The sequence below is a fragment of the Pempheris klunzingeri genome, chromosome 17 (assembly GCF_042242105.1).
Source record: "Pempheris klunzingeri isolate RE-2024b chromosome 17, fPemKlu1.hap1, whole genome shotgun sequence".
In the NCBI taxonomy this organism is placed as follows: Eukaryota; Metazoa; Chordata; class Actinopteri; order Acropomatiformes; family Pempheridae; genus Pempheris; species Pempheris klunzingeri.
In genome coordinates this window covers 9,485,596-9,509,762 of record NC_092028.1, presented here as the reverse complement: position 1 = coordinate 9,509,762, position 24,167 = coordinate 9,485,596, and the positions used below count along the sequence as shown (strand labels likewise).

Sequence of the window (24,167 nt, the reverse complement as noted above, 5' to 3'; positions counted from 1 at the left end):
TATTTAATGACAAATGTTACAGGTGTAAATAATGCATTTGTTGGGGACTATTCTCAGCCATTCATATACATTTCATGCACAAAAGAATATTTGCAGCAAGACAGTATATATTGGGGATCGACTTAAACGGAGAAATAAGCTACGCAAGGCTTTGGCTAGACAGTCAATACTGTCTATCAGTTCATTGTTAGTTTTGGCCTTTTCATGGGGTTTGTTGTCATTAAGAAAAATACAGAAGCCTTAAGAAAGAAGTTGATACAACAAGCTACATTTCTTTCCATGAGCCCAAAATTAGAAATCACGTGAAAGAAAAGGATCACGACAGTGTACATAACACCTCTACACTGGCCCATGACAAATCACAGTGCAGCAGCTGCAGAGATGACACACTATGCAGTCAGTCACTTGGTCAAGCACCAAAACTATCAGCCACAAATCTCTTCTCTGGACTTCCCCCTGCAGACGCTGCATCCTATTCACTAAAACCCATTTATACTCCTCCAGTTTCAACTCTCATAATCTCCTGAGCATTGTTGACTGTGGGTAAAAAAGCCAAACTCACAATGGCATCTGGCCCACTGTTCCAGCAATTCAGCCTCAGCGACTTTAATAACAACAATGGCTCCAGTTTGGGTTACATTTTGAAGGGTAGGCTTGTTGTTGGGCTACCCTCTGTCTCTCCCTCTCCAGCAGGCAATAATAGCCGGTTTTCTTCCCTGTCTGTCTCACTTTTATGGCCTCTGGGCTGACCGAACAGACAGTCCACTGTTGAGGGCGGCATCACGGCCGACCGCGCCACTGCTCCCATCAAGCCTCAGGTCTGTGCTCCCCTTAAACCCAACACCACTCCCGCAGCGCAACACACAGGCTATCACATGACCCCAGCACGGTGGCGGGATAACTCATCTTATATGCCTCAGGTGTAACCACAATCAGGTCACACAGCACAGGTTCCTCTCGTTCACTCTGCTTTCTACTCAAACAGCATGTGTCGACTCCATCGTTTTTACCATGTGCTTTTGCTACATAATATCTAAAAGTTTGGTATCCAGCTGCCAAGTGCTGTGATCTCCGTCTAGCTGCTTTCTTGAGTTAAAGCATACTGACACACATAAAGTATCACAGCAAAATTAATCTGAAGCTTGCTGACACAGCTGTTTAGTCACTATAGCTCTCCTTGCATTATTCACAATTCATTGTACTTTGCCAATAACTCCCCTCTGGCTAACTGTCAGTTAAAGAGCTTGGTATGTCAGTCGGTATCGTACAATAAGTTCTTACTGTTTATTCTTTACATGCATCTGTCCTATCGACTCCTTTCTCATACCTGTCCGCAAACCATTGCTTTTTTTTTTTCCCCTCACATCATTCTGAATGCATCAGATTATGTGATATGATTAAAAGCTCCAGAATGGACTTTGTGGTGAAATAGTTTTTACAGTTTAAAAAAAAAAAAAAAAGTATAATAGTTCATTATCTAGCCCAGATTTAAGTCTGGGGTTTGAAAACATCAGTATCAAAATATGATCATATTTTCAGTTAAAAGGCACATAATTGCAAACATCCTAGTTGACTCAGTCAGCATCGATCAGCTTTACTTATTCTTCTCAATATAATCTCTTCTTGTTTGTCCCTTTTAACCTGAGTGTTCCTTCAGTGACGAACCCTGGCCAAACAACGCAGCGTGAACGTATTTCGCAAGCACCTCTGAGCCTCAGTGCCCACTGGCATTACAAAACTGCTTCTGCAAATAATTAGTGCTCAGTTCCCAGGGTAACCCCTTCCTCCTAAATGGTTCGGTCCCTTAGTGATCTTCCCATCCCCGAGTCATGCTGAGAAAAGTATAATATCCAGATTGAATTCACGATATGTTGCTCCCACAGCTTAGCACCATTTCTCTAACTTGTCCTCCTTAGCAACACATTCTTCAATCCTGTAATACCACAATCCCTTAAAGCCCCCAAACACTCACACAACCAGCTTAGAAAAGCCAAAATTGACACAAGTAACCAGTATAACTGACAGTTAGTCTATCCTTCACCAGTTTCCACGTTGAATTTCTTTTTTTCCTTCCTTCTCTTGGCTTGGTATCAATGATAACCAATCCCCTGAAAGCCTGGTGGATGACTGGCATATAGCAACAACAGCCGGTGTTCAGACTGCTCAGCTGAATAGAAATGGGCCTGGTGACGGGTCAGTGGGAGCAGCCACCATTAGACTGGCATGGAAACACAGGCAGCCATGAATGCTAGCTTGAAGTAATAGTATGAATCCTTTTCTACACTGACATTTAAGATATCAGCATTCGACTCACACACTAATTGGGACTGTTTGGCTACACCCTAATGAGCGAGCTAAGGGCTTGACGCACCCATTGGGTTTATTGATGAATGCCATTACAATGTTCCATCAATGGATCGAAGTTCAGCAGTTTAAGGCCGTCTACTGGTGTGTCTGGGTTAGAGACAGATTTCTGCAGACACAGTGTAATCCTGGATTCAGGCAGGAGGGACTGGATGTTGGGGGGGCTGTATATGTGTGTGTGTGTGTGTGTGGGGGGGGGGTGACTGAGGGCACTAATGCTCCCCTCCTAGGAGGTCAGAGACACAGTGAACACACACAGTCTCTCTTAAGCCTATTATTCACAGCCGTGGCAGCTGGAGACACACATTATTGTGAGCGTGATGCCAGACATCACTGTGTTTTATGACACATGTGAGACGATCATCAGATCTCGGCCAGTGGAGCTTCTGTACTCGAGTGTGCACAAAAGTCTTCGGATGCCATTAAAGAAATGGGTCGAGTTGCCTCCACCCTTACGGATGATCAATAAAAGAGTGATTTGATCAGGAGCTGAAAGAGTTGTCTTTGCTCCTCACCAGTGAGCGAAGAGGCAGCAGCTCCTCTGACTTGAGGAACTCTTACAGATAATAACTACAGGAAACCAGCAGTATTAAAGAATTCATGAGGGCGGCCGCAGAGTGTATAGCTCCCTCAAAGGGTGTGCTATGTTATCAGCTCAGCGCAGAGCTCACATCCTCAGCAGAAGACTTGATTTACCTTCCTGAAAAGCCATCGGAGGGCGAAGGAGGGCTAACATTAATGCAGGAGTGGCGAACAAGATAGAGGGGGTAGAAAAGCACTAATAGTTAAGCTATACTTAACTCTGATGGCCTCCCTCCGTGCATATATGGATGATATGTTATTAACAGAGGGAGGGGGAGGGAGGAACAGAGCGAAGAAAGTCATTTCAGTTGTTTTCCTCTGTGAGCCCAGCAGTCGGCTACCGTACAGCCTTGATGAGGTATTGAGGAGAAACAAAAGGGGAGCGAGTGATCAAGCGAGCTCAATCACCGCACCGCTGTGCCTCGGTCCACTCTGACAGGTTCAGTATTGCCAGTGTGGCCCCCCTTGATCTCAATCAGCCTCCGCTCACTGCCCGCCTGCTGGCCTGCAGTAACGATGACTGAACCCTCGTCATTGTCACAGAAGGAGGCTGAATTAATCACACAAGGCAGAAACTGCTCAATTGCCGCTCAGGCAATCATCAAGGTGTTATAGAGTCAGTCATAAGGCCATAAAAACATTTGGGCAGGAGAAATCCACAGTTAATTGTGCTGAATATGACTCACTGTAGTACTAGTGATGCTCAATATAATAGTGACCATACAGACAGTACAACAATTAGGCATTGCAGTTGCAATCCATCAGTTCAACAGGATGTCCAGTTTACTTACGGCTAAATCACTGAAGTACCCCTTTATATGCACTGCCCCTATTAACAAAAGGCCTTTCAAGAATTTATCTGCTGTAACAATAATGTAAAAGTGCCCATAATGGTGCACTATGGCCCATATTAGCCATTACCGCCGACCCCGAAGCACACAGAAGCACTGCAGCTTTTCACGAAACACTGCAGGCACTTCTCCTGTTCAGGGAAACCACTCAGTGACAAGGAAGAATCCAGTTTGTGCTCAACAAATGATTTCAGCAGCGTCTGAATGTCAAGACGATTGTGTAAAAGGACAAAGCCGATTTCTGGGGAAATGGGAAATACTTGACAGTTCCTTGTGTTTCATCTGTTTATCTATTTTTACATCTTTGCACTTGCTGGCTGCCGGAATGACGTGCGAAAACAAATCAACACAGATTAACATGTTGGATAGAACATAGGAAATATTAGTGCTTTATGGTTGTATAAACATGCTGTCATACATCCATCAGCATGTCGTTCCAGCTGTGTAGACCTGCACTAAATTCAAAATATTCAAAGTATTTAAAGTAAAACTAAGTAAACTGCACTGTCCATCTGCAGCAGTTTAACCTGACAGAGGTTGCTGACCATAAGTGATGAGCTGGCTCCAGGTACGAGACGAGCTTAACCAGCACTCAGCCTTTAATTTTTAACGTTTCCCTCCACTGAGTCCTGGACTACACCGACTCCAGGGCGACTGAAACCCAACTCCTCTAAATTAGACCTGAGGCTCTGACACCGCAGCGCCTTCCATGACTCACCCCCGACTCCACCTGAGAGCAACTACTGTGTCACAAATGGGAAATCATTGCGTTTGATTTGGGAAAAATCTAATCTGCATCTGTGGTGATGATTTGGGGGGTGGGGGCAGTCACAGCAGCAGTCCTCCTCTTTTTCTGTAGTATTATTCTGCCCTTCACTTTCCAATTCAATACAGTTTTCTCCCACTTCCTGTATTTAATGCCACCACTGTGTCACACAGTCTTAACTTCCTGCTGTCGTTCGTGGTATTTTAGCTTTTCAATAGCGTGTTCAGTAATGGCAAGTAACATTTGCCCCAATTCAGGACTCTTCTTCCTGTCTTCTGTCCCTCCCTGTGTTCTTCAATCTCTATGTTCGATCCATGTTCCCTCTCTGTGCATCACGGCAAACAAACATTTCATAACTGTATGAGCTAACAGTTGTTTTCCGCAAATAATTTTTTTTTTTTTTTTTAAATAGATCAGTGCACCCATAGCCTCACTGCACCTGTGTACCTGTGCATGCGACTTAGTCCGACGGGTTTGTTGTAGGAAGTGAGGCTCTCCCAGTGTATGCCATTAGCGGTAGTCACATTACTTTAGTCATAAGCTCGGGTTGCAGCATGATCGTTTCTGAAAGGCTGTGCATTGTGTTCGCTGCAACATAAGAGAAATGCGTGAAAAGTTAGTTACCAGCTACAGCTCAGGTTAAAAAGTCAATTAAAGTAGCGTCACTGATCTCTATGCACTCACTTTCATTTAGGCTAAATCATTCCATCACTTGATGCTGTGCACATACCTAATAAATATGTGTACATACCGATACACAGTGTAGAGTCTGCTACGTTTACCTGCTGCTTTTCTTTTCTGTGCTAAATATCTTCAATTCATTTTCTTAAATTAGTGTAAAACGGGAGACAGACGACAGCAATTGGGCTTTGTTGGTGAGTCACCAGGGCATTGGATAAGATGATTGATCGTGGAATGTTATTTTCTTTTGTGGCTTTTTTTTTTTCTTGCTGTGATGGGCTGCCAAGGAAAAATGTCACCAGCAGAAACACTGGCTTCTATTAAAACATGATAATCTTTATTATTAAAGATTAAACAACCTCTTTGTTTTGTGACTCTTGAGATTACAGTCCTAAAAAGGAACGCAAACTTCTTTCCTACCCCATGAATCATCTCAGGCCCCCTCACTCTGAGGCCTGAGAACTGGTGGACTAAACTATTAAGTATTTAAGACTCGCTCCATCACAAGCAGGGGCAACAGTGAAATGCTGCTCAGACACTGAAGCATCAGTAATAAGAACCTAATAATGTGATATATACTAATATAACAGTATGACTATATTAAATGATATTGCATGCGCTGGACTGCGTACGTTTTTTTTTTTTGTTTTTTTTTTACCAGATTATGTGCTTTTACCTTTTATACTTTGGGTACACTTCGCTCATGATACTTTTACTTATTTTGAGAGCAAGGTACTTTTACTTTTCACTTTGTCTGATCTAATGTTTAGCGTGGCTCTAGGCTTGTGCTCATCCCCCTGATGTGAAGAAGATGGAGGGTTTGGTGCGTTGGTTCCCTTGAATCCTGTTTTAATTTCACATGTGTGCTGAACAGCAGACTTGCTCTGCTCTATTAATCCCCAATGGGAGGTTACTGAAGGGGCACTCTCCCAACTTTACACTCTGGGATTGAGTTACTCCTCATTAGTGGTAGAGCTGAGAATATCAGTCAATCAACAGCAAATACATCTGCAGCTTTTTTTGGTACAGAATTCGCTTTAAAGTCGGTTTTTAAATCAAAAACTCCAAATGTGAGAATTTGCTGCTGTTCTTTTCTGACTGTTTCTGTTTTGGACATTTGAAGGCATCAAAGTTCTGATGGATATTGTTCACAATTCTCTGAAAATAATTATGCAAGGAAAACAGACTAAGTCATCGGTGAATTTGGCACTGAAAGCTACAATTTAACACATCTATGGTACAAAGATGTTGTGTGTGGAAGGTCTACTTAAAGTTCTCCCAAGTTGCATCATGGGAAGCGTAGGATCTAACACTTTTGAAACTTGACCCCTTGTGCAATGTAAAAGTCAGGCTATCTTGGTCTCTGCAGCTTCAATATCAACTATTCTTATTTTCCCCCTCTTATGTAAATGCCCCCGACCTAATGGATATCTGGAACAGCCTTTCAGAGGAAACGATCCTTGATCAGACATCAGGACAGAGTTGGATTTCCATCACAAGAGTCAGTTAAAAAAGATCTCCACATGTGCGAGAGAGAGAGAGAAGAACATCAGACAAGTTGGGAAACTCACTTGTAGCTCGTTGTTATTCGCCATCATGTGCCGCGCAGACAGCCAATTAGATGGCGACGCCAGGTGACTTCTATTAATGTTTGCCTCACTTTGCAGCCGTCAGATCATTGCAGACGGTCAAGGTGAAGCCCTCCAGCGGTCAAACACAAACAGTCCAGCTTTGGAAGAGAATTTTTAAAAAACAAAAACACTCAGCAGCTCCGACGGAGACGCAGTTTGATGAAAAACGCCTGAATGAGATGTTAACATGGTGATGTGTGAGGAGCAGGTGAGCGGAGCAGGGAGGAGGAGGAGGAGGAGGAGGAGGAGACCATCACCTCCTGGCAGCAGGATGTCAACTCTTGGACTCTGATCTGCATCACGCAGTGCAGCCTGTCCTGAACTAGTCTGGGGGCGACCGCGGCTCCAGGTTTTCTTCTCATCCTCGGGGAGGAAAACACTGCGAGGAAACCCGAGACCCCCCTCCCCACCCACCCTGGATTCACCTCCGCACTCTGCCCCGCTGGTGACAGCAAACTGAGGCCATCTTCCCCTCGGCGATGCACTCCTGTCCGTCTCTACGGAGAGCTGAGAGCCGGCGAGTGATGCTGGGGAGGAAGGAAATAATGTTAAGGCAGTTAGAGAAGAAATACAATGTGACTTCCGGTTACAGCTTTCAAAATAAAACTCGCATTCATGCGTAGACTATAAAAGATAGTCTCTGTTCATGTCAGTTACCTGCGTCAGTGCTGACATTAATAGGGTATTAATTAATTTATTTATTTATTTATTTTTTAAGTACATTAGAAAAAGCAGCTTGTTTGATAGAAAGCTTCTTCGCGGAGAATACTAGCTAAACTAAAGCCAAACTAGCGTTAGCATACTTATAACAATTTACCCACATTTCACAGAAACATTTGCTGTGGAAGCTGAAAGTCAACTTTAACGTACAACAAACATAAAAGTCGTTTTTACCGACAAAAACAAACTCACGGTATTTAGACAAGAGCTTTGGAGCCGCTAGCCTAACAGCAGGACAGTTTGGGGCCTCCTGCTCAAGACATTATATATTATAATATATCACATAATAATGTTAAACATGTTTTACTTAACGGAGAGTTAAATCGGCTAGCTACCGCCACAGGTGCGGCTGTCCGCATGTGGAAGAGTCCTTGTGTGTCTAATCTGTAAAGGTCTTTGGATAAAAGCGCTTTATAGACGCACTGTCAACACCTTTGTTCTGTCTGAAAGCGTGTTCTACCTCTCCAAGAAGTTTTTAAAGGAAATTCCCCTCATTTTGCGCCCTTACAACCAGCCCATTCTTTTATTTAGCAGGAGGCATTCGTGCGCTTTTATTTTGACACCGACACACCTGTTCCTGTGCTGTTATTGTGCCTTCTTGTATCCAGCTTGACGCAGTGTGCGCGGACGCAGATCTCTGCGGCAGCCGAGCGCCCTCCTGCTTCCACCTGAGACCTGTTGATCACATGTGAACATGACGGAGCAGCACACTGGCAAATGTGTTAGCTTCACTGCTACAGTGTACTGAGCACTGAGCAGCATCTCGGTGTGTGTTGTACAAGACATGCATGCTTTGTAGTCCCAGACCTTAAGCTCCAAGCATTCTAGGGTTTTAGATATAATAAGCATGATCAGATTAACTCATTTGGAGGCCCCTGTGCTAAAAAAGAGCCATGCAAGTTTTCATAATGTGAAGTGTTGTCTCTAATGGCAGAGAAATCTTCATCTTCACTCCACCATCGTCATAACGTTTGCATGTCAAACTGTCACATTTGTTCCCCTCTGCCGTGTCAGATGGCTCTCATCTGCTGTCGGCGCAGAGAGGAAACCCAAGCAGCCTGCTGCACGTTACTACAGTAGATGGATGAATGAAAGCCTTATTGCCTCTAAAGGAATTTGCCGTGCGTAAATCAGCCGCAGCAACAATATGACCACTGTATCGCTGGATTCTCTCACAGACGAAAGGAAGCAACGCCCTGAAGCATAAGCGGTGACCTCTGACCCCGTAAGGCAGATAAAACCAGATGCTGTCAAATCTGTCTTCTACCATCTTGGACAAGTGGACCATGATGTTTGATAGTCATAACTGACACCTGCTCTCTCTGTCAGTCATTAGTTTCTGTGACATTGTTAGGTTGTCACTAATTTATCAATTCCTAGTCAGCATTATACTGTTGTAGCTGTTGTTAACTACTTTACATACCAGTTAGGTGGATTAGTCATCGGTTCCCAACCTGGGGGTCAGGCCGCTCCAAAGGGTCGCAAGATAAAACTGAGGGGTCGTGTGATGATTCATTGGAGGAACCGGAAAAACACACAATCTTTGGACTTGTGTGAAATATTTGCTCATTTGGGCCTCAAACAGTTATTTAAAGTGTGACTGTAACTTTTAAAAGAAGGACAAAACACGATCTCGCTCACCTTAACACACTAAGGGGTTTTGAATCGTCACTTGTGGTACAGTGGTGGTTATTCAGGAAGTCTCGCTTTAAATCGAACCAACTAGACAGTAAAGAGCAGAATAAAGTGGAAATACTCAAGTACTGTAAAGTACGAGTACCTCATTTCCAGTCTGAGGAGCTGATTACCATAATTAAAGTCTGTACTGTACTGTGAGGAGATATAAGAAAGTAAAAGCCTCTCAGGCAGCACAGAACATGATCTGAGATGCCGACGTTTGAGACAAATCACTCCAGGAGGACAGTTTCTAGTTTCTGTGTTCATGTTGTGTTCTAACGCTTCCTACAAAACCCTCAAACGACCAACAGGGGGAAACCTTCACTAGTGTTTCCTTTCTTTATGTCGGGTCCTGTGGGGAAAGAAGTACACCTGTTGTTCTGTCTAGATAATTTAATCTTTTCAGTATTATTGTCTGTCTGAATGCCTGTAGTCCTGACAACCACTCGGTCACCACTTTTCCCTTGTTCCTGTCTCTTTTTCTCTTAAGTGCTACATGAATATGATTTACTCTCAGGGGCTCTTTCATTTCTTCTCTCCCTCTCTTACTAACCCATGTATCGTGAGCATTAAGTGTCCCACATAAGCACCGCAACACGAACGTGGACGACAGATTTAAAGCGATTTTATTTCAGATTTTTCCACATTGATTTGGCCACTGGCACAACAACACCACAAAGAGCTTCTGCAATACAAAAGAAGATGATGGTAAACACTGACCAAACGGATATTAAACTATTAAAGTGTAAACATGTAAATCGTATACTTTATCGTAATTTTATGAAAACGTCTTGCAAAGTTACACAAACATATCAATGTAAAGGGACTCGAGGCACTGTAGACACTAATATGAAAACAATATGGGTGTACATATAGATCTACTCTTATAAATACATGCATTATCATCGTTAGCTGTGCTTACTCATATATATGTATATAAGGTTCTAAGTCTATGATATGATCATATATAGCAGCATACAGCAGCAGTGGCTGGATGTAGGACTACTGCTTTTACTCAAGTGGACAAAACATGCGCAATGTAACTGCAGTATAAATTGTTAAATGATTTATAAAAGTATATTCTGTACATGCTGCGTTCAAAGGTCATAAATATTCATGTGAGATCCATAGAACTCCTCGGAATCATATAAAATTGTGCATTTTACCGATAGTAGCATTTGCATAAAAGTGAAAGGTTATTAAGTTACACATCTGGATACAAAACACAGATCTACTGATTTATTGTAAATCGACATCATAGTGATGTAGTACACTGCATACTGGGTTGATGTGAGGGTTGGTGTCTCATTCGTGCAGCCAACAGGTGGCGCTGTTGCTTTTTTAAAATTTTTTTATTTCTGAGGACTCTGGCTGACCTCACCTTCCTTTCACAGACACAAAGAAAGAGACAGGTGGTTTTCCTCTACACGCCAGACATTAGAAATAACAGTTATTGATGAATAAGACCAGATTTTTTTTGTTTTCATTATCAAGCATTTTTCTGATATATTGCACAAAGTCACAAAACAGAGAAAAATCTATGAAGAATGTGTAGAAAAACAGTCTTAGGATATAATAAACACACAATAAGTATTGAGCATGGGCTGAGTGTTGGCACTCGACTCCCCCTCCACCCTCCCCCGCGCACACACACACACACACACACACATACTGCTGGTTGTATTGCCAGAGTGGTGCATTGTCTCATCTCAGACATCCTCCTTTCTCTCCCACCATGACATCATTGGTAACCTCGGAGACTCCCTGAATACAGGCCGACCCAGGAAATGAGGTTACAACTTTGGTATGTGAGAGGGAAGACAACCACTATATACCCCCCACACCCCACCCCCCCCAGCACCAGCACCCTCACCACAGCCAGTCCCAGCACCCTACTAGCCTTCCCTTGTGGCAGAACAAGGAGGGCCTTCTTCTCTCTCACGCCCCGTCTTCCTCCGTGACTGACGACCCTATTAAGTCCATGAAAACCTGGTTGTCCAGTGAAGTCACAGTAACATCTACTGAGCACAGATTGGTGGTTGTGGGTGGGCGAGAGGGTGGTGGTGGTGGTGGTGGTGGGGGTTAAATCACAGCATCATCTACACACAGGCCCATACTACCAAACTACATTGGTAGTTTCAAGTATTTTTTCACATCACTTTGAGGATTTGGGGTTTTGAAGTCCACAAACATGTAAATCTACTAATACTGCCACTTACCTTTATTAATACTTTGGCCTACACAATGAATAGAGGAAGAAACAAGTGCAATTTGTCATAGCTCAGTCTCTCATTTGAGAGGATGACCGACATTTGGTCTCGGTATCTGGTTGTGACACATAAAAAAAAAAGAGAGGCTATTCAGTGGAGTGCTGCATCACACTCCGCATGTCCGCAGTGTTTCTAAAATGGTTACAGTGCATCTCAGCGTGGAACTGCTACTAAGTGCTTCTGGTAAGGAAACATGCTCTAATGCGAGGTTACAGTTTGTGGTATGCATGTCTGGGCAACAGGAATCACAGACATGGTGCATCTACAGTGTAGGTCCTATGGTCATATGATGATCGGGGCTTGTGGTGGGAGTCAAAACTTTATGAAGTGATCATTCCTCTTGTCCTGGAAATATTCAGATATGACTGCATTGTGTGATGTGTTTTTACAAATAATCTTATTTTCTTTTAATATAAATAAAAATCTGTCACTACATTTCAGTCTTTGGGTGAATTGCAAATGCATGATTGATGGAATAGTTTGACATTTTGGGAAATATACTTCTAAGGTGCACTAAGGAGAGTTGATACCCCGAACCCTTTCATTTCTATTTATTAAATATGAACTTATTTTGCCCAAAATGTGGAACTATTTCTTTAACAGATCTATTTGTTGGTTGATGAACTTGCTGATACGTCGTCTTCAGTGCTGGGTCTCCACCTCCACCACAGTCCAGTCTCCAGGCGGGGAGCTGCCCTGGCTGTCCGGGGAGTAGCTGCTGACCGAGGTGACTGTGGCTGCTGGAGGGCTGAACTGGGGCAGCAGACTGGGCCACATGCTGCTCTCCAAGGGGCTCAAGGTGCCCCCTGTCCCCACAGGGAGGAGGAGGAGAGGAGGGCAGCCTCCGTCTCCAGACAGCATCAAGGTTTGGTTGATGAGCTGCTGGACCATGTCCACCTTCTTGTTCCATTCCAGTTCCTGTGGGGGTACGGGACGCAGCTGCTTCTGGAAATCCTGTGTGACGCTCTGGGAGGGCGGCACCCGCTTCCCTACCGCCTGTGTGTTCCTGTTCTGCTCTCCTCTGGCCTCGTCCTCCTCGTCGCTGGTCTCCATGGCTTCATAGATGGTGCAGAGCCCTGAGGATGGGGAGAGCATGACTCCAGTCGGGCTCCTCCTCAGCTGCTGCTGCTGCTGGATGTGTTTCTGCTGCATGCGGTACTGCTGCTCCAGCTCCAGTTGCCACTGCATAACCTGCCTGCGGTGCCGGTGCTCCTGCTGCTGCTGTTGCAGCTGCAGCTGGAGGAGCTCCCTGCGCTGCTTCTCCAGCTGCTTCTGCTGTTCCAACCTCAGTCGCTCCTCCTCCAGCCACTGCCTCTTCTGCCTCTCCTGCTCTTGACGGTGCTGCATCTCTCTCAGCTTCTCCTGGTGCAGCTCCAGCTTCCTTAACTGTTCTCCACCTGTGCGACTGTCAGTGTTGGTCTCAATTAAAGGAGGAGGGGATGTGATCTTGGCGAAATGTGCTGCAAGAGTTGGATCAATGGGCCTCCTGTTGCCTGGGACCAATGCCAAGTAGTGGCCATTGGCTATGGGAACAGCACTGGTGTGGTTCTGGTTCCGGTTGTCTTCCCGTGAGTGCGTTTGCAGCCTGTCATCTTCATCCGCTTCATATGTCTTCTTGTCTCCTGTGAGACAGTCAAGATCACTTGGTGCATCCATTAGAGATGCATGCATCAAACAGAACGGGTAGTACGACAACAAAGACCAAGAGGACGGTTAAGGGGAGATTTGACAAGAGGACGAAGGTGTAACAAAGAAAAAAAAGAAAGGGGCTCTCAAAATAAATCAGGAGTACGATATACTGTATTTACAAAGCAGGAAAAAGGGACAAATCACAAGGCAGTTACTGCAAGATGTTTTCTCTCGGAGTTGCATTTTCTTTAATATGACCATATTGTTTTCTCTATAATAATGGAAGCTACAGTACATGGGTACCATACTCACCCATATGTGCCGCTTGATCCTCTTTGAATATGTTGGTTATCATGCAAGACAGCAGTCATACACAGTGTACACAATACGATACAGACAACAGGTACTTGAAGAGACAAATAAGAACACGGGGGATTAAACTGACAAAAACATCACAAAATTGACCACACTCAAGTAATGTATGGCCTAACGTGTGAAAAATATAATTAATGTACTTCTTTCGTGTCGTGCATATTCACCAAGTCATGAGATGAGTAACTGTGTGCTTTGAAAAGATGTCCCAAAACACACACCCACCTGGAACAAGACTTGTGAATAAGTTAACAATTTAGAAAACTATCAAAGGGAAGTGTGAGGTTTGGATACAGGCGTCTCAAGGGTTTTTCCAGGTCAGGGTTTGGATGAGAAGGAGTGAGCAGGTCAGAGGAAAAATGCATGAAAGGGAGAAGTGTTGGATCTTCTTGAACTTCAGATGCATTTGAGTGGCAAAGAGAGGTTGCTCCAGTATATCTGTGTGTGTGTGTGTGTGTGAGAGTGGAACATTCAGGAAGATGCAGACAGATCTGAGAAGGTATTTAAAGCACTTGTGAGTAAAAACCTTTATATGTTCAAGTTGTAGGCTATTTCTTGCTGCCATTACAGGTACCCTGTGATGTTTTAGACCACTAGTAGTGCTATGGAGCAATGTTTTTAATGTTGGGTTGTGTGGGCTGACCAACAATTTGTGGTGCACACCGATGTAGGAATGCACCAATAAAGGCAAGTAATACTGCAAGCCAGCACACATGGATATGAGCTATGTTTTAAGTATTACACTTTGCATAGTTTTATGAGAAGGGACATGCATTCACTGTTTGTTAGACCTGAAGGATGTGTTCTGGTGACACACACTGACTGTAATCATGTTTAGAAGAAACCTCCACAGGGTACCACAACGTGGCAAGGCAGTGGTCTTAATGTGATGTTGGTCGGCTAGTGTTGAATCTGAATATGTCCTGAGGGCACAAACATGCTGTGGAACAGGGCACTGGGACACCATTTGGGTCACCTCTTTAATTCCACCAAAATTCCATTTCAGATACGACACCATTGTACAGTGTTGCATCACTTCCTGTTTAGGGGTCATTCCCATGGTGAAGAATAGGAGACGCCATGGGAAATGAGTTGTGTAAACATACAAATACACGACTTGAACACAAGGACAGTAAGTTTGGGCATGCTGGATCCATAGGGAAAATAAGAAACAGGAACAAAATGCCTTGCAATGATGTTTTAATGGAATTTTGAAAGATAACCTAGTGTGAACCATTCATTTATGAACATGTCTAGTGTAGAATTGTTTAAAAGGTAGTACACAGTCTTTTTGTTAGTTAAACATGCAATATACTGTTGAAATAGTAAACCAAACGCCCACTATGAAAACGTTTCAGCGAGTGTAAAGCTCAACTGTGATAGCGATGTATGACAATGCAGGGTCTCATCACAAGTATAGGCTAGTTGTTAAGTTTCTTCTGGAACAAAAATGATCAGCTAACTGAGGCTTGAAGCTTAGCCACTTAAACCAAATGCCTGAAACACATACTGTATGTGACTGCACTGTATATATACCTTAACAACCTATGCAAAGAGCGTAGAACCTCTTGAAGCACACATTAAAAACTTCACCAGCTGCAATCTAATACTCCCATACCTACCTCAACAAATCTGCTGCGTTAATATCTAGCCTTTATTTTGACAGCTAAGTCTTGAAACAAGAACACAAACTTTTAAAATGAGCTTTTGACTATCGCTATGGTGCTGTTGAACATGAAGTGTGTGTACACAGGGTAGGGAGGACCAGGTTTCAACAGAAAAAAAACAACAAAAAACAACAAATAAGCAAATACAAAACGAAAAAAAAAAAATCATTGACATTTGTTCGGTAAAAACAGTAGGATAAATACACAATGAGTCCATTTCATTCCATCTGTTTTTTTTTTTTTCTTCCTTTTTCGGTTTAAAAGCTCAGTCACATTGGACCAATCAGTCAATACCCCATCAGGGGCTACAGAATATGCAGTGTTACTTAAAAAGAACATTCTACTAGAAAATGGTAGTAGCTATTGTACATAAAGGAGTTTAAGCCATACACTCATAACCATGACCATAACAGTATGAAAGAGGGAGGCTTCATTTAAAAATTGCTACAGTCATTTTTTTTCCATCCTCCTTGGTTCATTTTTTTAAAATCATCTCCTACAATTTTGCTCTCCTTTTTTTTTCCTTCTAAGCCATCTAACCCAACTGGAGAGAAAACGAACAACAGGTAAAGGGGGAGGGTTACGGGGAAAAGGTGCATTCCAGGGGTAATAGGGGGGACTTATACATTACCTGCCAGAAAACTATCAGTCTTATCACATATGGTAGAGTAGTAGGGGGGCTGGTCGCCGGCGTCTCCAGATTCCTGGGCCCCAAGGTGGTGACTGGGCTCCAAAGGATCGACTTCCTCCAGGTGGTCGGCTGCAATCTTTCCCCCCAGCATGTAGTGGTGCTCATCTAGACTGTGCTGGCTTTCTCCCGGGTGGCCTAGAGGCAGCAGGTCCACGGGTCTGCCCAGTAGGTCCTCTGCCTGGGCAGCAGCTGCAGCCGATGGCAAGGTCAGCTCCTTGATGAGGGAGGGGTCCTTGGCCTCCTCTGGCAGCTGCTCCTCATTTTCCAGGGAGAAGATCCCTGGGCTCTTACCGCAGCTCTCTGCCATGGAGTGGGCATTGGAGTTGGATGTGGTGCAGTCGAAGCCGTATGATGCCACAGAGTTGGCTGACTGAGGGGTGGTCCCACCACCGTCCTCTTCCCCCTCTCCAGCTGCTGTGTCCGCTGCCTCCTCATACTCCTCAAGAGCGGGCAGACTACAGGTGGGAGTAGGGCTTTCAAACCCAGCACTCTCATCCATCATCACTGGTGCATCAGGGTCATTTATTTGCATCTCACCCTCTGTGTCGCTGGCCTCGTCCCCTGATGTTGAGGGAGAGGATGGGGCAGATGCTGGAGCGGTTGGGGGTCCTGTTCCTAGGACCTCGTCGGCAGGGAGCGTCTCAGCCTCCTCCTCTTCCCCATCGCCTTTCTCCAAGTGAATACCGAGGTCCTGCTCCATGTCAGGCTGGACTGAACCAGGAACTGGGGTCTGCTGTTTGTCAGAACGGGACTCCACCCCAGAGCTGCTGTCATAGTCACGGAGTTCCTCTGGTGTACTTGTCTCACTACTGCTATGGGCGGCCAGAGGTGCGCCACTCAAAGCGCTGGGCTGGGACATGCCTACAGCTGGGGCAGCAAGTAGGACCTGATCCTCCTCAGGGTCTGAGCTCTTCATCTCTTCATGGGCTGACTGATACTGCTGGGGTTCTTGCGCTGTATGATGAACAAAGGAAGGGGCACTGCTGTCCAAACACGCCAGGGCAGGAGACAGGGTGGGCGTTTCAGATTCTGCTGCACCATGGTCGGAAACAGGGCTGGGGGAGGAGACAGAGTGCAGTGAGGCTGGTTGAGCCCAGGGATCTGAGAAGGGGTTGGTCTGGCCCCAGGAGGAGGTGGGGGGGGGACATGATGGAGGTCCAGAACGATTGAGGTTGTCTAAACGCTCCTCCTCATTGAAGTCGTCTTCATCTACATTCCCACAGCTCTCTGTCACTCCCTCACTGTGCATCTCTACATCTTCATCCTCCTCCTCGTCATACTGTTCCTGCTGCTGGAACATTTTAGGATGCTCCTCTACTCTCTCTGAACTCAGGTCCATATCATCCACCCGCTCATCCTCTTCATCCTCATCTTCCTCATTGGCCAGGGTTTCTACGTTGGGAGAACCCATGAGATTACCATCTCCCTCAGAGCCTCGGAGACTTGAGTCGACCAGGGCGTCTGAGCTCTGGGTGCCTTCCAGTATTGCGGTGTGCTGGGTGCTGCTGAGGTCAGAAATTCCCTGCTGCCGACTGCTGGTGCAGCTGCTCACATCCTCAGAGTCCATCCCAGACAGCAGGTCGTCACCGTGCCACCCTGCAGAGCCACCAAAGGCTGAGGACCTGACTTGGAACTCCTCGGAGGGCTGAGACGTGCTCATGTCAGTGACCATGGATGAAGGCAGATGGCCTAGTCTTCTCTGTTCCTCATCTTCATCCTCCTCCTCATCATCATCCTCATTTATCTCCTCATCAGCCTTTTCCACTGCCTCCTCCTTTTCATGCGGGGAGATCAGATCCCTGGAGCTAAAGTCATCCATCGGTGAGACACCCAGCAAGTGAGGCTGTGCCATCATACTGAAGGCCTCTGTAGATGGAGCCGTGGTGGAGGGCATAAAGAGGTTCTCCTTCTCCTCTTCATCCTCCTCCATTGTCTCCTGTGCCTCAAAGTCCTCTTCATTCTCCTTTTGCTCTTCTGTCTGGAAGTTCATCGTATTCACTAGGCTCTGGGGAGCAAAGTCAGACTCAGCCAGGGACTGGTTCTTGTCCCAGGGATAAGACTGGACATGCATGTCCAGCAGAGCGGAGGCGCCCTGTGGCTCTCTGACTGGAGAAACAGGGCCAGGTGGGGAACAAGGAGGAGACATGACAGTGGTTCCCAGGGAAGGAACTGAGTCGTTGGCAGAGTCCTCGAATTTGAAATGGTCTAGCTGGGCTGACAGCTGAACATTGGCGGCTGCTTCATGGTCGGGTTCAGCTCCTAGTTCTGGCTCTGCTGTTGGCTGAGACAGTGTTTCTAAGAGGGGCTGTGGAGATGTTTCCCGTACAGGTTCTGGTGTCAGTTCACGTACAGGCTCTGGTGTCAGCTCTCGTATGGGTTCTGGTGTCGGTTCTCGTACAGGTTCTGGTGTCGGTTCACGTACGGGTTCTGGTGTCGGTTCACGTGCGGGTTCTAACACAGGTGCAGAGACTGGCTCTGGTGTGGGCTCTAAAGTTTTTTCTTGTACTGCTTCAGTCTGGCTGGACATCAGTTCTGGAGCAGCAGAGGGCTCCACAGCTGCTTCTGCAGGAGGTTCTGGTTCCTCTGGCCCAGCAATGACAGCTGCTGCAGTAGCAATAGCTGCAGCAGCAGCTACAGCAGAAGCCATTTCCTTTGCAGGTTCTGCAACAGTTACAGCTTTGGGGCCACGTTTTACTGGAGTTGGGGTGCTGCTTCCCACAGTTTTCTTGGGACTGGAGGTCTTGGTTCCAGCAGTTTTGGTGGCAGGGGTCTTGGGAGCATCCTTGGGCTTACTGTCTTGGGTTTTGGCGCGGTTGGGTGTTTTAGTGTCTGCAGCCTTAGTAGTAGTAGGCTTTTTGGCAGTGACATCTGCTTTTGAGGCCGATTTGGGGGTCTCAGGTTTTGCTGACTTTGTTGTAGAATTGCGAGTAAGGGGGGACTCTGCAGGCTTTTTGGCCGCAGGGGTGCTTGGTTTGGTAACATCTGTGGAAAAACACATCACAAGGAAAGATTAAACAGTAACACAATACAGCATATTATAATCCACACAATCCCAAAAGTCAATATAGAAGCTTTCTGCACTTTTACAACACTGTGCTCAAATAAAGGATGTGGAACATGAAGTTTGAATGGATTTGTTTTTTTTAACCTTTTTTCACAGGGGTTGTGTTTCTGGGTGTTTGCGATGCTGAAGGTTTGCCACCAGAGGGGGTTGTGGAGGTTGGTTTGGAGGCAGCAGACTTGGCAGTGGTAGAGGGGGTTTTAGGGGTGGCAGGTTTGGTTGTAGCTTGGGAGCTCTTGGTTGTGCTGGTAGTTGGTGGGCGGGCTGAGCCCGTGGTAGGACGAGATGATGCTGCCGTCCCAGTTGTAGGCCTGAAGAAACAAGACAAAGCAGTGGGTTAACAATTATTAAGAGTTACTCTACAATAGAAATTAAAGAGATTTTTTCGAATCACAATTCTCTTGGCTTGTCTACTCTACGCTTACTTGTACGATCCTTCAACATCGTCATGACAAAGACATGCCCCAGTGAGTTTAAAAAGATGCCGATTTCCCTATCTAAGAAACACAAGCAATCAAGAGTAACTGAATGTGACTCAAGCGTTTCAGTTGTCAAGCCCTTTGCAGCCAGGGGCAAACATCAGGTCTTTTCCTGACCATGTGTTGGTCAGCCTGATGCTAGAAGTGCCACAGAATGGTTGTGACAGGGAGCAAGACATGAACTTCTCACCCATTAGTCACTTCTACTGCCAGAGGATATCCCAAGAACAGCACAAACAAAAGCAAGATTGCTTCCATAGATTGCAAGACCAAAAAACAAAACAATACAATGGCATAAGTTATAAGAGAGAGGTAACCATTATGAGGTAAGACAGACTGTTCTTAATGGGTGCACAAGCAGCCAAGGCCCTGACCTAAATAGCCCTTCACAGATATGGCATCAGACCAAATCCAATGAGTACTTGTAAACAGAACAGAACACATTATACCTATTATTGAGTCCTGACATTGGTAGCCTTTTTACTTGTTTTTAAAACACTTCTTGGTCTTGCGCCTGCCTATTCATCTGACATGCTTGCAATGGATGAACAAGTATGGCCCCTCAGGTCCACTGGGGTGAGTCTTGTAGTTGTTCCAAAGAGCAGAACAAAAACCTTTAGTAAGGCAGCTTTTAGTTTTGGTGATTCGAGCCATTGGAACGGTCTGCCCAAGGATCTGAGAGCAGCTCAAAGGGTTGATATCACACATTTACTTAAAACCTACCTCTTTAGCCTGGCTTTTGATTAGTGTATCATTTACTTATTATTTATCTTATTCAATCATTTCTATTCTATCTATTATCTATCTATTATATTAATATCTTGTAATGTTCTTATTCCTTCTTATCTGCTATATTTATTGGCTTTTATCTAATTTATTGGTTTTATTATGTAAAATTTATTTCTCATGCACGGTCCCAAATAGTTTTTTTTTAAATTATTTTCCTGTCTTAATATCAGCTTTTTCTGGCATCTGTCAAGTATACTGAATTGCACTTACCTGTATGAAAGGCGTTATACAAGCAAATTGACTGATTGATTATAACAGCAAATGAGCAAATAACATGTTATGAGGAATGTGCATTCACTAAATAATAACTCAGTTCTGTCTTTAGCATATCAACCTCTGAAACGCTGGTAACCAGGCCCAGTGCACTCTTCCACAGCCCTATGACAAACTCTCCTGAGGGGCTACGAAGTGATGAGTCTGGAAGGTGAGTCACAATAGACCCCAGAGACGCTTCCTGACCCCAGTCAGCCTTGCCCCTGATTTACTTGCCCACTTCCCACAAGGGAATGACTCCTAGGGCAGTATGCGTCAGCCTGCCTGCTCTGGCGGCCTGCCTGGCGCAGAAGCTGACTTCTGAGCGAAGTAACCTACATCTAGTAGTCCTGACAAGACTGTGGTGTGCTATCTCTTGGGTCCATCCTACACTAACTGCCTGATTCTAAATAAAGAATTGAGCAAGCACTGGCAGAAAGAGAACAGGGAGGTAGCTTGAGAGTGAAGATGGCTGGGACAACGTTAATCTTTAATACTGAAAGGAGAACAAAAATAACTTCTTAAAATCCCCCAGCTGGAACTATGGGCTGTGTTAAAAGCACACTCATTGTGTAAGGGCAATGAAGTAGTGCGTGCTAGCAAATGTAATGGAATACCGTTTGGTAACATGTAATCAGATTAAAGCCAGGGAGCAACGGGTGGCAACACAATAGGGGTGTGGTCACATCAGAAGTTCAAACAAGCTTTTGCAGCGGATCCACAAAAATTGTGGCTTTGAAGGAGTGAAAGGTGTGTTACTGATACTGAGATTGTTGGATCATGTCAATGCAGTTTCACTGATATAAATCCCTTCTGGCTATGCAAAACCACTAATAAACTCATCCGTGACACATTGATTTACTGTATTTGGAGCTGACTGTGTTGAAAAAAATGCTGATGAGGATTTTTGCTAGTGTTACATATTAGTTTTCTTGCAGTAAAACAAAGCCTTCCCATAATTTTGCAATAGAGACAATATTAAAGACACAGAGACAGAGTGAAAATTATTCTCTTATTATGGCTAAACTGCAATGCTGGCTGGGAGAAACCTCTTTTGAAGTTTTTTTGGCATTTGTATTAGACAATTTACAGTGAAGAGTAGATAGGAAATGGAGGAGAGAGAGGGGTATGCCATGCAACTAGGGTCTCTGACTTGAATGAAACAATTTAGTCTTAGCAAATAAATTTCACATAAAATGTCTTCTCTATAATATTCACCACTGCAAAGCACTGTGTTTAAGATAAAATTAGGAGACAATGAGATGTTAAGATTTTAAGCCTAAAATTGGAGCCAATGAACAAGATGTTAAAAGGTGAAATGAGAATAAGCTCTTGAAAAAAAATGTTTGAGTCTGCCTCAATTAGAGAGTAAAAGATAAGAAAAGAATTACAGGGACAGGAGAATGGGGAGAATTAAAAGATTGAGAACCTGGAATTAGAGATGAAGTACGTTGAGAGGACATTCAGAGAGAGCATTCACAATAATCTGTCTGATAAAAGGAAAATGGGTAATCCAAAAAGACAGATCTACTTTATAAAGCTCTGGAAATTAACCAGGCCACTGAGACAGAGAGAGGAAAGAGGGAGATAGAGACTAAGCGAGAGAGATGGGGGAGTTGGAAGAAGACAATATTCATCCGATTACACATTATCTTCTATCAATGTCTTCTTCTGGCTTATAAAAGGAGGAAGTCTGCACAGTTGAAAACCTATTACAGTATTTAAGAGACCAGGCCAGGTTAAATAAGGTCTTGTTTTCTGAGATTCAAAGCTGTTTAATGACACTTGGCCATGGTGACAATGCCTGAACACAGTGATGCATTGTTGCTTGAATTATTTCAAGCTTCCATTCATTATGTAATGAAGCTCACTGTCAGCTGAATCACAGAGAAAACTGTGAGTTATTGTTGTCTTTAAATTACGCTACTTTGTGCCTAAATGTAACTCAATAGGCAGCTTGTAGGAAAACATTCTGTGTTTTATTGATATTTCACCACAGGCCTTGCCGAGAGAAACAACACAATAAATTGGGGTTAAAGTAAATGTTGAACAGAAAGCCCAGAAATGCACTGGAGCTGAAAAATCAGATGACTCTGACGGTTAGTTGCTACAGGCGCACTGTGGCACATAGCAAAACACTGAATGTTCGCCTTAGTCGCCTAAGGATCATTAATAACATTTTAGCTTCATTGCAACTACACATTTCCTCAGTGATTGGAGCTGAGAAAGGCGTGCTGTGCGTAAAAACATGACTGTTTGCCGGTGCTGCTTTGTTACAATGCAAGAGTCAGGCTATGATTTAAATAATGAGATGCACCATGAAAGGGGCAAATGAGTAAGCAGGAGCTGAGCGAGCACGCAGGCGGTCTTCCCTGCAGCAAAGGCAAAAAAAGGCTACAGTGGAAGGACCTCCCTCCTCTCAAGACAGGCAGCAAATTAAAGATGATGCTGTGTTAATTAAGTACCAGAAATATGGAGGCGAATCTTCATCCTGTTTAAAGTGGCCTCAAGCAACTCAGGAAGGATACAGTCACGTGACGAGGTGGGGCGGGGGACTTTACTGTAAAGTGAACCTGATCAGAGTTCTCCGCTCTACATGTGATCATGATTGTTGTTCTAATTGAAGAGGGTTCAGACCACGGAGCTCTATAATGTAGATAAAATGTAGATAATGTAGATAAAATTCCACCTAAAGCTGATGAACAACTCATGTGCTGTACCGTGCAGTTAGTTAAGAATTCAAGTGGCAATGTAAAAGCATGTAGAGTGTATGCTGTTTACTATGTGATATGCTCTGGGTTCATATCTCATTTCTGTCATCCCATTACCAAATTTCTTAACTTATACTTGATACTAAAACAGTAAATAGAACTGTGCCTGGTTGTAATTAAGATGTTCACAGTAGTCTGAACTGTAGCTTTTAGATATTCTCTTTCTTTTTTTTATATTCAAATGCTTTCATTTGGTACAATAAAATAGAAAGGAAAAAGAAGGTCATGGTATCAGCAGCTCTATAGACTGTACAAAATATGTCAGTAGCCAATATTAAAATATTTCATTCAATGTACAGCAATACAGTATATTAAAGAGTAAAAAACGGTGATCTAATGCAATATCAGGAGATTTTTTATTCTTATGTTCAGCTTTAATTTGAAAACAGATTAGCTAATACATGTGGGTGTGGTACAGAGAAAACACTGTTTTCTCCACCATCTATTACACCGGCCGTAAGTCTGCAGCATGAGTGAGCACACCCACAAACACACCCTCAACCACTCAAACCTTTGTCTCACAAACATATACGTCTTCTCTCTCTTTCCCTCCCTCAGACTCATTCCCACTAAATCCATTTGGTAATTGGCTCTGCGGCAGCACCTCTATAAAATCATGGCAGCGGAAGATTGCATCACAGAGTCATCGGCCACACCCGCAGTGGGACGGACGATTTACGGCCTGCGCAACATGTCGTCTATTTCATGCCGGACTGTAGAATAGTGTCTGGGGCAAGGACCCTGACTACTGCTCGCCACACACACACACACACACACCAGTGCTGGACCATTGCATCAGCAGTAATTTGTTAGATCATGAGGAGGGTTGCATTCAATCCACTGCAATAAAAATTCATCATCCCTGAGGGACCATCAATGAGGAAAACAGCATGACTAATGTGGGAACATGAGTG

At 44.3% G+C, this 24,167-nt stretch overlaps 2 protein-coding genes across 3 annotated transcripts in view; both read right to left on the bottom strand.

Moving 5' to 3' along the window:
- Positions 1-6,900, bottom strand: part of pkn1b (protein kinase N1b) — a 33,508-nt gene extending 26,608 nt beyond the window's left edge. The window contains exon 1 of the mRNA XM_070847549.1: positions 6,816-6,900. Coding sequence (XP_070703650.1) covers positions 6,816-6,842 — 27 coding nt within the window. The 5' untranslated portion in view covers positions 6,843-6,900. The remainder of the gene's footprint in view (positions 1-6,815) is intronic.
- A 7,834-nt stretch (positions 6,901-14,734) lies between these two features.
- The window catches only part of prr36b (proline rich 36b), a 31,194-nt gene continuing 21,761 nt past the window's right edge, over positions 14,735-24,167 (bottom strand). For both annotated transcript variants that reach the window (XM_070848663.1, XM_070848662.1), the window contains exons 4-5: positions 19,050-19,273; positions 14,735-18,883 (exon numbers count right to left, since the gene is read on the bottom strand). In XM_070848663.1, coding sequence (XP_070704764.1) covers positions 15,831-18,883; positions 19,050-19,273 — 3,277 coding nt within the window. In that variant the 3' untranslated portion in view covers positions 14,735-15,830. The remainder of the gene's footprint in view (positions 18,884-19,049; positions 19,274-24,167) is intronic.